At 41.4% G+C, this 12,631-nt stretch overlaps 1 protein-coding gene across 1 annotated transcript in view; it reads left to right on the top strand.

The window, feature by feature from the left end:
• Nucleotides 1-1,425: 1,425 nt before the first annotated feature.
• MGAT5 (alpha-1,6-mannosylglycoprotein 6-beta-N-acetylglucosaminyltransferase) overlaps nucleotides 1,426-12,631 on the top strand; it is a 148,473-nt gene continuing 137,267 nt past the window's right edge. Inside the window, exon 1 of the mRNA XM_045032711.1 lies at nucleotides 1,426-1,687. Within this exon, the coding sequence (XP_044888646.1) occupies nucleotides 1,447-1,687 (241 nt within the window). The 5' untranslated portion in view covers nucleotides 1,426-1,446. The remainder of the gene's footprint in view (nucleotides 1,688-12,631) is intronic.

A 12,631-nucleotide genomic window follows, 5' to 3' on the forward strand; every position in this document is an offset into this window, starting at 1 on the left:
ACTAATTGTATTTCACTAATGAAGGTGCATGCACAAGACTTTTTTGCACTATATTCTGGCCTGAGGTGGCCATTTTCCTCTAAGGAGTGGTTAATTCTACCAAAAGGAAGGCTTCTGATAGAATTTTTGATGTGCCCGTAAGTATGTACAGCATTGCTAGCAGGCATATCAAGTTACTCTATTAAAACAGGCAACATCTACATTATCTGTGCAAGTACAAAATAGAAAGAGAACATTTTGTGTTCTATAGTACTGCCTGGGAACATTATAAAGTTAAAAGGATAATGCTTTATTAATCTGTGTTTTTAAATGATAGGTTACACTTAATTTCCTTTTAGTATTTCTCCTTTTTAGTGTTTTATGCTAAAAAACCTGACTTGAAACTTCCTAAGTAAGCTTTCCTTGTTCTGTTTAACATCAACTAATACGTTCAAAAAATTGGGCGTTGGCTGGGTTTTGAGTGTTATGCAAAAATGGAGCCACTACTTGATTTTTAGATAGTCATATACTAACTCTTCGCTGAAATTGCAGATGCTGAAATTAGAACAGTGAGAGCATTTTAAAACACAAAATGGTGTAGTGTGACAGTTCAGAAATATATTTATATTCATAAGTGTGGCACATAAATTTGCTGATTGAACTCTTACTGATGATGAAATAACTTTGAAGCAATTCCTCTGGGACACACGGCACTGAGGCCACACAAAAACAATAAGAGATTCTTACAATCCTCTGAATACTTGTAATGTAAGCCAGGAGAGCTTGCGTTTGCTTAAATAATGCAGAACACTTTTTTTTCCTTTTTCCCTTGAGAGAATCCACTTTCCTGATCACCTATCTAGCCATATGCCCTATCTCTTGCCAGAAACAAATAGCACTGTCACTGCCAGCTAAAATTACTTGTTCTCTGAGAAAATAATTATGGTAGGATTGTTTTAAATCCACTATATTGGCAAGATAAGATATTCATTCACCCATTGCACTAAAATACCTTTACCTCGAAATCCAGATTGGAAACTTTTTAAAGAATTGAATTTGATCCAAATTTTCAAAGGTGTTCTACGCTGGGTTAACATGCATTTAATTTTTTAATATTTGTTCTCTTTCCAAATCTTTTCCCAGTTTGTTCCTGCTCTGATTCATATTGTAAAGTATAAAAAATTAAATATGTACAAAGAAAGCATGTTTTCCACTCATATTTTGCAAAAGTTACAGTACAAACAAAATACAGCTTGGAGATACTCTAGTACTTTATGGTGACCATGTGCCTTTTTTTCTTTGTTTTGGCAGCAGCAGGATGGAACTGAAAGGAGGAAATACACTGACTAATGCACCAGAGTGAGATTGATTCCTGCATTGTGATCTTTACATACCTGGACCATGCATTTGCTCCTTGATTTCATGCTTTAAGAACCTGTGCAGAGATTGTGAAGCTGTTGGGAAGCCATGGCATTCTTTACTCCGTGGAAACTATCTTCTCAGAAACTTGGCTTTTTTCTGGTGACTTTTGGCTTTATTTGGGGAATGATGCTTCTGCATTTTACTATTCAGCAGCGAACTCAGCATGAAAGCAGTTCAGTGCTTCGTGAGCAAATATTGGATCTCAGCAAAAGATATATCAAAGCATTGGCAGAAGAAAATAGAAATGTGGTTGATGGGCCTTATGTTGGGACGATGACAGCATATGGTGAGTGCATGTTCTAGAATACCTAGAAGCTTCCTAGAAAAAATGCTGGTTAATAAATTTGTTTTCTCAACATTAATTATGGCCCAAAAAATTGACCTTATAATACAGCCAAATTGACCAAGCTGTGTACTGGCAATCTCCCCAAGGACAGTGGGAGGAAATCCTCTGCTCACAAGGTGTGGAGGAGCAGTGGAGCCATTCTGCTGTAGGTTGAAGTGTAGTGCCTTGTGGCTTCTTCAGTCCACTGGTCATTCTCTTCCATAGTCTTAATTACCGATTTACCAGTCCTGTCCCTTAAGCCTATTGGGCTCAAAGCCCCAGCAGAGTAGGGTTCTGTGGTGCTGAATCCATACTTAAAATCCCCCAAATCCAGCCTTCGTTTTCCTCAGTGGAACTGTACAATTACTGTAAGAGTGGATGACTGTGGGGGGGAAATGCACCATTTAATTCTGTAACTGTAATATTTGTACTCATGTTAAGCAGTAAACATTTGCCTTTATAATGGAAACTTCAGCACTACATTGATTCTGTTTTAAAATAATTATCTGTACTAACTAAGGTTAATGGGTTTTCTGGCCACAATCTGTCCAGCAGACAGAATATAACCAGTCATCAATAGGAACAATCAAGTCACTCTCTCACAAATCCCCAACTACTTTGCGATCTCTTAGTTTAGTCTGCACTTTCTAGATTCAGGGGCAGCTCTGCCTCTGTGGTTTGAATGTGATGCTTCAGTTTTTTCTATTCTTACAGAAAAATTCCAAGCTAAGATTATTAATAGCTGGCAGTGACCAATGCGGTTCCTGCCTTTCCACTGGCTGAGAACCAAAGTTTGTTCTTCAGCCTTGCCAGAGAGATTCTTCTCAAAATGGTCTGGTTTCAGTTCACATTATTCTTTTTTGTTGAAAGATGAATTGGAGTATGTATAAAACCTTGGAAAACTGAGAACCCACATGGAAAAGTCTCAGTGATACAAGGGGAAGGTGCTAGAGTTTGAAACATGCCTAAAAATCGAAAAGAAGTGTTGTCTTAGAAACACCATAAAAAACGATCACCAGAATGTATCATACTCCTGTGATGATTAATATGAAGTTGCAGCAGCTGGGTTTGTAGTAGAAAGGATGCAAACAGCACAGCTAGATCACATATATGTTGCCCCAACATTCAGCAATACTGGGCTGGAGAAAGTGTGTGAATGTGCCAATATCTGGTATGACCCCGCACATAGACTCAGCTTAATTCTATTTATCGGACAAGCCCAACGTTATATACCCTGCCAGTAAATTACTTATTTTGCTTAGGTGAAGAAAAGGAAAAGCTTTTATTGATATGGTGATGCTTCGGTGTCATATGGTATACTCATCCAACAATGGTTCTGAAGCTTGCTTCCATGACATTATATTGGGAGATGGAAGGGACCCAGTTGCATTTTTTTGTGTCAGGTGGGGCTGTCCTTAGACTAGTGTTTCACCCATAGGCACCAACTTCCCCTCTGCCTGTTGGGTGCTCGACCCCGGCCCCGCCTCTTCCCGCCTCTGGACCACCCTTGCCCCGCCCCCATTCCACCCCTTTTCCAACATCCCTGCCCCACCCTGCCTTTTCCCACCCCAGCCCCACCCCGATTCCACCCCTTCCCCAATGTCCCCACCCCAATTCCACCCTCTTTCCCCAAATCCCCACCTCTGCATTGCCTCTTCTCCGCCTTCTCCCCTGAGCACACCACTTCCCCGCTCCTCCCCCTCACTCCCGGAAAGTCCTAAGTGCCGCCAAACAGTTGGGGGGGAGGGGCGGGAGTTGGAGGAGCGGGGACATGGCGTGCTGTGGGGGGGAGAAGGAGGCGAGGAGGGGGGAGCTTGGCTGCTGGTGAGTGCGGAACACCCGCTAATTTTTCCCCGTGGATGCTCCAGCCCCGGCAGTCAGCGCCTATGCCTTCACCCACTCCTCACAGCGGGGAGAGGAAGACACCTCTTGCCACTTCTATAACAAAATGGCGATGAAATTGTATTGATAAATGCAAAGTAATACACAGTGGAAAAATAATCCCACCTATACGTAGAAAGTGATGGGGTTTAAATTAGCTGTTACCACTCAAGAAAGAGATCTTGGTGTCATCCTGGATAGTTCTCTGAAAACATCTGCTCAATGTGCACTGGCAGTCAAAAAAACTAACAATGTTAGGAACCATTAGGAAAGAGAGTTAATAAAACAGAAAATATCATAATGACACTATTTAAGAACATAAAAACTGCCATACTGGGTCACACGTGTGGTCCATCTATCTCCATATCCTGTCTCTAACAGTGGCTAGTACCTGATGCTTCAGAAGGAATGAACAAAACAGGGTAATTTCAAGCTATTCATCCCTTATCATCCAGTCTCAGCTTCTGGTAGTTGGAGGTTTAGGGACACCTGGAAATGGAGTTCCACCCCTACCATCTTGGCTAATAGCCATTCCTTGTACTTATCCTCCATGAATTTATCTAATTCTTTTTTTAATCCAGTTATACTTTTAGCCCCAGAACATTCGGTGGTTCCACAGGTTGTGAGAAGTAGTACTTCCTTTTGTTTGTTTCAAACCTGCTGCCTGTTAATTTCATCAGGTGTTACATGAAGGAGTAAATAACACTTACTCACTTTCTCCATGCCGTTTGTGGTTTTATAGACCACCATCTCATCCTCCCTTAGTTGTCTCTCTTCTAAACTGAACAGTCCCAGTCTTTATAATCTTTCCTTCTCTAGAAGCTGTTCCATATCCTGAATCATTTTTGTTGCCCTTCTCTGCACCTTTTCCAGTTCTAATATATCTTTTTTAGGTGAGGTGACCAGAACTGCACTCAGTACGTTAGGTGTGGGCGTACCATGTATTTACATAGTGCAGGGGTTCTCAACCTTTCCAGAATACTGTACCCTTTTCAGGAGTTTGATTTTTGTCTTGCATACCCCAAGTTTCACCTCACTTAACTCTATTTTGGCTGCTTTCCTGGGCAACACAGTATGGGGAGGAGCTGAGCAGCCATCAGTGGTGAAAGAACAGGTTAACGACTATTTAGAAAAGCTGGACATGCACAAGTCCATGGGTCCAGATCTAATGCATCCGAGGTGCTGAGGGAATTGGCTGATGTGATTGCAGAGCCATTATCTTTGAAAAACTTGTGGCAATCGGGGGAGGTCCCGGACGATTGGAAAAAGGCAACTATAGTGCCCATCTTTTAAAAAGGGAAGAAGGAGAACCTGGGGAACTACAGCCTCACCTCAGTCCGGGAAAAATCATGAAGCAGGTCCTCAAGGAAACCATTTAGAAGCACTTGGAGGAGAGGAAGGTGATCAGGAACAGTCAACATAGATTCATCAAGGGCAAGTCATGCCTGACCAACCTGACTGCCTTCTGTGATGAGATAACTGGCTCCGTGGTTATGGGGAAATCAGTGGACATGATATATTTTGACTTTAGCAAAGCTTTTGATACGGTCTCCCACAGTATTCTTGCCAGCAAGTTAAAAAAAAGTGTGGGCTGGATGAATGGACTATAAGGTGGATAGAAAGCTGGCTAGATTGTCAGGCTCAACGGGTAGTGATCAATGGCTCAATGTCTAGTTGGCAGCCGGTATCAAGTGGAGTGCCCCAGGGGTCAGTCCTGGGGCCAGTTGTTTTCAACATCTTTATTAATGATCTGGATGATGGGATGGATTGCACCGTCAGCAAGTTCACAGATGACACTAAGCTGAGGGGAGAGGTAGATATGCTGGAGGGTAGGGTAGGTCACTCTGGACCCTATGACAAATAGGAGGATTGAGCCAAAAGAAATTGGATGAGGTTCAACAAGGACAAGTGCAGAGTCCAGCACTTAAGATGGAAGAATCTCATGCACCGCTACAGACTGGGGACCAACTGGCTAAGCAGCAGTTCTGCAGAAAAGGACCTGGGGATTACAGTGGATGAGAAGCTGGATGAGAGTCAGCAGTGTGCGCCTGTTTGCGAAGAAGGCTAATGGCATATTGGGTTGCAATTAGTAGGAGCACTGCCAGCAGATCGAGGGAAGTGATTATTCCCCTCTATTCAGCCCTGATGAGGCCACATCTGGAGTGTCGCATCCAGGTTTGGGCCCCCCGTTACAGAAGAGATGTGGACAAATTGGAGAGAGTCCAGTGGAGGGCAATGAAAATGATCAGGGGGCTGGGGCACACGACTTAAAAGGAGAGGCTGAGGGAATTGGGCTTGTTTAGTCTGCAGAAGAGGCGAGTGAGGGGGGATTTGATAGCAGCCTTCAACTACCTGAAGAGGGGTTCCAAAGAGGATGGAGCTCGGCTGTTCTCAGTTGTGGCAGATGACAGAATAAGAAGCAATGGTCTCAAGCTGCAGTGTGGGAGGTCTAGGTTGGATATTAGGAAACACTATTTCACTAGGAGGGTGGTGAAGCACTGGAATGGGTTACCTAGGGAGGTGGTGGAATCTCTATCCTTAGAGGTTTTTAAGGCCCGGCTTGCCAGTGCCCTGGCTGGGATGATTTAATCGGTATTGATCTTGCTTTGAGCAGGGGGTTGGGCTAGATGACCTCCTGAGGTCTCTTCCAAGCCTAATTTTCTATGATTCTATATAAAATTTTAGTTTGTACTGACTTCACTAGTGCTTTTTATGTAGCCTTTTGTAAAACTAGGCAGATATCCAGATGAGTTGGTGTACCGCCCTGAAAGACCCTGGTTGAGAACCACTGACATAGTGGCATTATGATATTTTCTGTCATGTTATCTAACCCTTCCCTAATCATTCCTAATGTTCTGTTAGCTTTTTTGACTACTGCTGCCCATTGAGCAGGTGTTCTCCTAGAACTATCCACAATGACTCCAAGATCTTTTTGTTGTGTGGCAACAGCTAATTTAGACCTTCATCATTTTGTCTGTATAGCTGGGATTATTTTTTCTAATGCCTATGGTATGCCCAGTCTTTGAATACTGCATGCATTTCTGATCACCTCATATCAAAAGAGAGATTAGAATCAGAAAAGGTTCAGAGAAAGAATGCGTAGGTGTGAAATTGCTGTGAATTGTGAGTAGTCCAAAATCCAAACTCATTTACATCATGCTCTTCAGAGACCATCTTGAACCCAGTATGATTCAGTCCACTGCTAATTTTTACTACAGGTTCCCAGTACTTACGTCTGCTGTGACTGTGATTATCTATATATTATCTCTGTTTAAAATCTGTCATTGCCATTTACTGAGAAACTTGATCTGTCAGTTCAGATGTGTGAAGTGATTTCTCAGTTTAGATGTGTGAAGTGATTCAAGAGACGCTGAATAAAAAATAATCAAAAACTTGACAATTGCTTGTATGTGTTTTCTGATCTTTTCCATTTCAATTCTGATTTTTGCTGTCTCTTAATAAAATTACATTTCGTAAAACAGTTTTAAAAAGTAAAACCAGGTATTTAGTCCCAAGTGTAATCATGTATTTCTCTGAATCTTTTACCTACTATTGACAGCACTTATAGTAGTAAGTTTCACTGTTCCCTTTGTCCCATGTTTGTGTGGGTCCTTAAACAGAAACAGAGGAGAAATAAAGATTTTTTTTTTAAATAGGGAAAATGTGTAAAACCCACAGATATTGGCAAGGGCGCCCACATGGGCATATTATTCAAATTCTTGCTTTAATAAAAAAAAAAAGAGGGAAGGGGAGGGAAGGCTAGACTTCAGGTTGATGCTGCCCCTTTAAATCTAATGTAACTGTGTGTTCCTGACGTGTGTTCAGCTTTCTTTGTCACCTGTTATGATGGAGAGTAGTCTTCCTTTTAGACTATCTCAAGTTAATTGCTAATTAGTTATTGAGATTATTTCCTCCAACATTTTATCAAAGAGAAATCTTACTGATGTTTCTTCTAGACCTGTACAAGGTAGTTACGATGCCCTAGATTAGGGCTGCACGCTCACATAGTTAGGAGCCGTTCATTTTCTTTGTGGGTATCCTCTTTCCCTTCAGTGTGTGGGATGAAAGCACCTCTTTACAGCAGATGCCAGAGATGCTGGGAGGGCATGCAGTTTCTGTTACTGCTTTGTTTCCTCTGAGAAGATTCCGGTGTTTCTGTGAATGTGTTTGCTCATGAGGTTGAGGTCACCATCCCCTAGGCAGCTGACTATTATATTGCTATGTGGCTTAGATAACAACTAGCCCTTGTTCTCTGATTGTTTTTATTTGTGTCTGACAGCCTGCAGACATACCAACTTGTATTGTGATCCCATTAAATATCACAAGCTAAGCAGAGTTGGGTTAGATTGTATGGAAGACCCTCCACAAAGAAAGCCCAGATTTCTGCAAAGAATGGTGATGTTCATTCAGTAGGTGGTGCTCTTCCCTTTGAATCAGTTCTTAGCCAATGTCCCATCATTAAGTAAGGGTGCTGTAGCCTCAGCTGATCAGCAAAACATAAAGTGTCACCTGTCATCAGAGGTTTTATAGCATCTTTTGTAAAATTAGGGCTGCATTAATGTGTTCTAGCCAAAATTCAAGTACGCAGGATGTCATTAGCTAAAGTGGGCCTTGGGGGAGGCGGGGGGCGGAGGGCTCTGCGTGTGCTGCCCTTGCCGCGCCTTCAGCTACCTCCCCCGAAGCTCCTATTGGCTGCAGTTCCCCATTCCCGGCCAATGGGACCTGCAGGGGACGGTGCCTGAAAGCAAGGGCAATGCATAGAGCCCTCTGCGCCCCCGCCCGGGGGCCGCAGGGATTTGGTGCCGGCCACTTCTGAGAGCAGCACAGGGCCCACAGATCCGGCCCACGGGCCGTAGTTTGCCCCCCTGCTCTAATCCTAACCTACTTCACAGGAAACAAACTTACTGTTTTTGTTTAAGAAAAGAGAGTGAGATCCTTAGTTAAACAGGTGCTATGTAAGTGCAAAGTAACAATAATTAAATATATATACTTTGCAGCTTCACACATTTTATGTGCAAATTGGGGGTTTTGAAGATGAAGGATTAAGATGTTTGCAATGAAGTATTTTCAGTGACAGTATGACTAGTGCTCTGTGTAAAGAATAATGAATAAGAATAATGCCATACTTGAGTTGGGTGTCCATTGAGCAGTGCATCAAATTAAGTCTCAAACTTTTAATATACGTAACTATTTTATTTGAAGGCCAAATGCTTGTTAATGGTCAGTATTTATCACAGTAGTCAGAAGATGCTGATCCACTATTCAATGAAAGCCTCCCCAAACTGTTGCCATGTTTCTGAAGCCTCAGTCTTTAATAGCCATTGAACAATCACAACTCTCCTGATACCTCCATTTGTTTTGTCTCCTTTTGAAAATAATCAGTCCATTTTAATTTTCACACAGCAACATTTTTTTTTTACCGATTTATATATTTCCTCTATTTTATAGCCGGTGTTCTAGACATGGGCATCTTTTAACTTTGGTCTGTTGTGTAATTTTATTTTTAAACTTTAGAATAGTATAAATGGGGGTGGGTGGGAAAATTTTTTGTTTTCATCACATCAGATAGACACACATTCTTAGCTTCCCCTCCTACTTTTTAATTTGCACCCAAGTGATAACTTTCAGGTGCCTGCCTGTTTTCCTACTCTGCAGTCCAATTAGTGCAGTTGGCAGCACTGTACAAGGCCCTTTTTTTGTGTTACTCTTCTCACTGTATTTTGTACACTGCCGCACTGCAGGTAACATTGTTTTTTAATCTTTAATTCACCTACCTTATTTCTAGGTTTACTCCTTCGGCATTGTACTTTTGTGCAGGTTCCTTGCTCTCCTTTTTCCCTTCAATCTGATATTAGTAGCAATGGCCTCTGGAGCCCTGCCTTTAAATTACATTCGTGGAACTGTTTAACATATTCATTGTAACTCTGTTTAAATGTTGTTTGCCTGGCCAGGGTGGATCAGACATGATCATTTTCAAATTGGTCAGTTCCTAGTTTGGAACAAGTTATGAATAAAATTTTAAAATGCTTTATGCTTGGTTTGCCACTTAGCCACACAGACCATTTTTAAACCATGCTAATATATCTTCGAGCCTTCTTCTGAATGGATCTTTTAAGTGACTGGCACCTGCTGCCTTTAGGTAGTTTGAACGTTCTTCTGTGGCTCAGTGAGACCTGAACTATTGAGGTATGGGCTATTTGGTTCCCCATTATTGCTTCCTAGCCCTGTAGGGTGGAGTCTATTTGAATGTCAATCCGGTCGTTTTTCAAGGCTCTGTCATTAAAGAACTACCACGGTAGCACTGTCTCGGCCTTCCCTAGGAGCCATCAGTATTTTCTCTAGCTAACTTTTTTGGGTCACTGTCATTCCTTTTGAATATGGAAATCTAATTAGTTTGTTGTCACCAATGGCATAATACTAAAACCCTGACTTTAGTGAGAGAGGATGCTAGACTGACAATCAACATTACATTTAATTATCAAGAAGCTTTACATATGAAATCTTCCTTAACAAAATTATAGGGGAACAGAATTTCAATAAATTCCCATGAGTGATGTTTTAAAATAAGGTGTTTCTGATTACCATCTTGCTTCCATAATTTCACCCCTTCTGCTTTATCATCAGGCATGACTTTAACAATCAATATCATGGGAACAGTTAGGCTTAAAGGTTAATTCTTTAGGTTGTTTAAAAGCTGGGGTTTCAAAATTTTAAGTGGCACATTATATGAACTGTTTTCTAGCTTTAGAAATTTCAGAGAGATTAATGGGAAGGCAGGGAACCTGAGGGCAACAGTAATAAGAACATGCATTTACAGAGGCTAACAATGTGCTCAACATGATGGTTCCAAAACACTTAAATGTTTTAATATCAGCAATCATTCCTAGCCCTCTGTCACAGTTCAGGGCAACTGCACCTCTGTTCCTCTTCGGTGGTCCAGCAATGGCACCTGCTCTAGGCTTCGTTCTCCTCTGGCTTTCTCCTCTCTTATCATAGAATATTAGGGTTAGAAGGGACCTCAGGAGGTCATCTAGTCCGACCCCCTGCTCAAAGCAGGACCGATCCCCAGACAGATTTTTACCCTAGTTCCCTAAATGGCCCCCTCAAGGATTGAACTCACAACCCTGGGTTTAGAGTGGAAATACCCTTCTGACCAGGGTATTCCAGATTGCCTGCCTATACTGTAACATCCAAGCCAGAGACTCTGCCTAAGCAGGCCTGCTTAGGTTCTCTTCAGAGACTAGTAATTGCCCACTATTATAAGGTACCACACCGCACTTCGTATGCAAGTCCATTTAAAATCACTACAGAGAAAACACATTTAAAAACAATTATCCCCCATCCCTCCCCGCATGCATGCTAATAACCTTACTAGAGACCACCCCGACCATAACTTGGGCTCTGGCAGGAGCAGTCCTTCAAAACCCTATCCAAGGGGTTTCCTCATGGTTTCAAGTTTGTTACAGCTTCAGCTCAGATCAAGCACAGAGTCTTCCCTAAGGATTGGAGCCCTCTATAGACCTGTCCATTTGCAGAATCAGGAAGAAGGCCTGGAGTCTATTTAAAATTAGGCTATTTACCCCAAAATCCTTTATCTGTTGGTTCCCGGAGAATTCAGATTGAACTAGTATATACAAACCTCTCCAGGAGGTGGCTTCAAATGGCTAATAATGGGAGGAATTACATTAGCATCCCTCTGCTCCTTGAGGAGTTACATGTGATTCTATAATAATACATAGACAACTGCATTTTTAATACAATTGACCCCAAAGGTACTAATTCTAATTCAGTAATGTTCAAGTTAATTCGGTAAAGTTTATCTTAATTCCATAAGGTTTGTTCTGGATATTGCCGGATACTGTCAATTTGTCACACCCTCTATCTATAGCAAGTGCTTAATGGTAATCAAGAATTGCATTGGTCCAAAATCCAGAGCTTGCTCTATCAGTGCCAAAAATGCATTGCTACTCTGGACAACTGACACCTTTAAGATCTTTTATGTTACATATCTTGTAAATGGAGCTCCCATCCTATACAGCAATGTTTCTCAACCTGGGGGTCATGGGATGGGTTTGGGAGTAGGAAGCAGGGTAACTTCTTGGGGCCCCATGCCACAGGGGGCCCTGGGAAGTGAATGTGCATGTTTCAGCCATGTGCCCCGCAAGGGTGCTGAAGCCCTGTGGCCAAAGCTTGAAGGTAGGGGCTTGCAAGTTTTTCTAGTGGGGGGGAGGGCTTCATGTTTTGTTTTGTCACCAGCTCAAAAAGATTGAAAAACACAGCATTTCCCGACAGGCTACAAGAAATTGGACCTTAAAATCACGTTGATAACTGTTTAATCTTTTTCTGTCACTCTGCTCCAATGTGACTGTTTCTTAAAATTTGCAATGATTAAAATTTATGTAAAAATGCTTTACAATATGGTATGTATATATATATTGACATTATTTCAACTTTTGAGTGATAGATATATAATATATATGTTTTCATTTTGTACTCTCTGTGCTTTCATTTGTTATGCTCTTTGGAAGTAAAGAAAACAGTGCCAGTGAAGGAAGATATGCATAGCTAGAGTATCCTTAAAGTAGGTGTAATTCATTTTCTTTTCAGGTAGCTTTCCATAACTTTAAACTTAACAGCCTTTCTGCATAAACTTTCTCTTGTTTGCACAAATATTTGACTGCTGATTAAAAACTCATTAGAAACACTAAAAACATATGACAAAACTAAACCCAGTGTAAAGCAAGCGAATCTCTGCTTATGAATTATAATTGAAAATTCTACCACATGTCAAATTATAGATCAGAAAACCATTTGATTTTAAAGTTATGAAAAGAAGATAATTACACATTTTAAACCTATTTTTGCATGATTAACAGCGTAATGGTAGCATCTGTTGAATATATGTAAATTCTTGAGATGGTGCCATAAATAGGCAAACTCCAGGACATTCAAAGTTTAGGCCAGCACTGTAATCCTTGTATAATTATGTCCTTTTCTCCCCTTTCCCACATTGTCATGAGGTAA

This window comes from Mauremys mutica, chromosome 10 (assembly GCF_020497125.1).
Source record: "Mauremys mutica isolate MM-2020 ecotype Southern chromosome 10, ASM2049712v1, whole genome shotgun sequence".
Taxonomy (NCBI): domain Eukaryota; kingdom Metazoa; phylum Chordata; order Testudines; family Geoemydidae; genus Mauremys; species Mauremys mutica.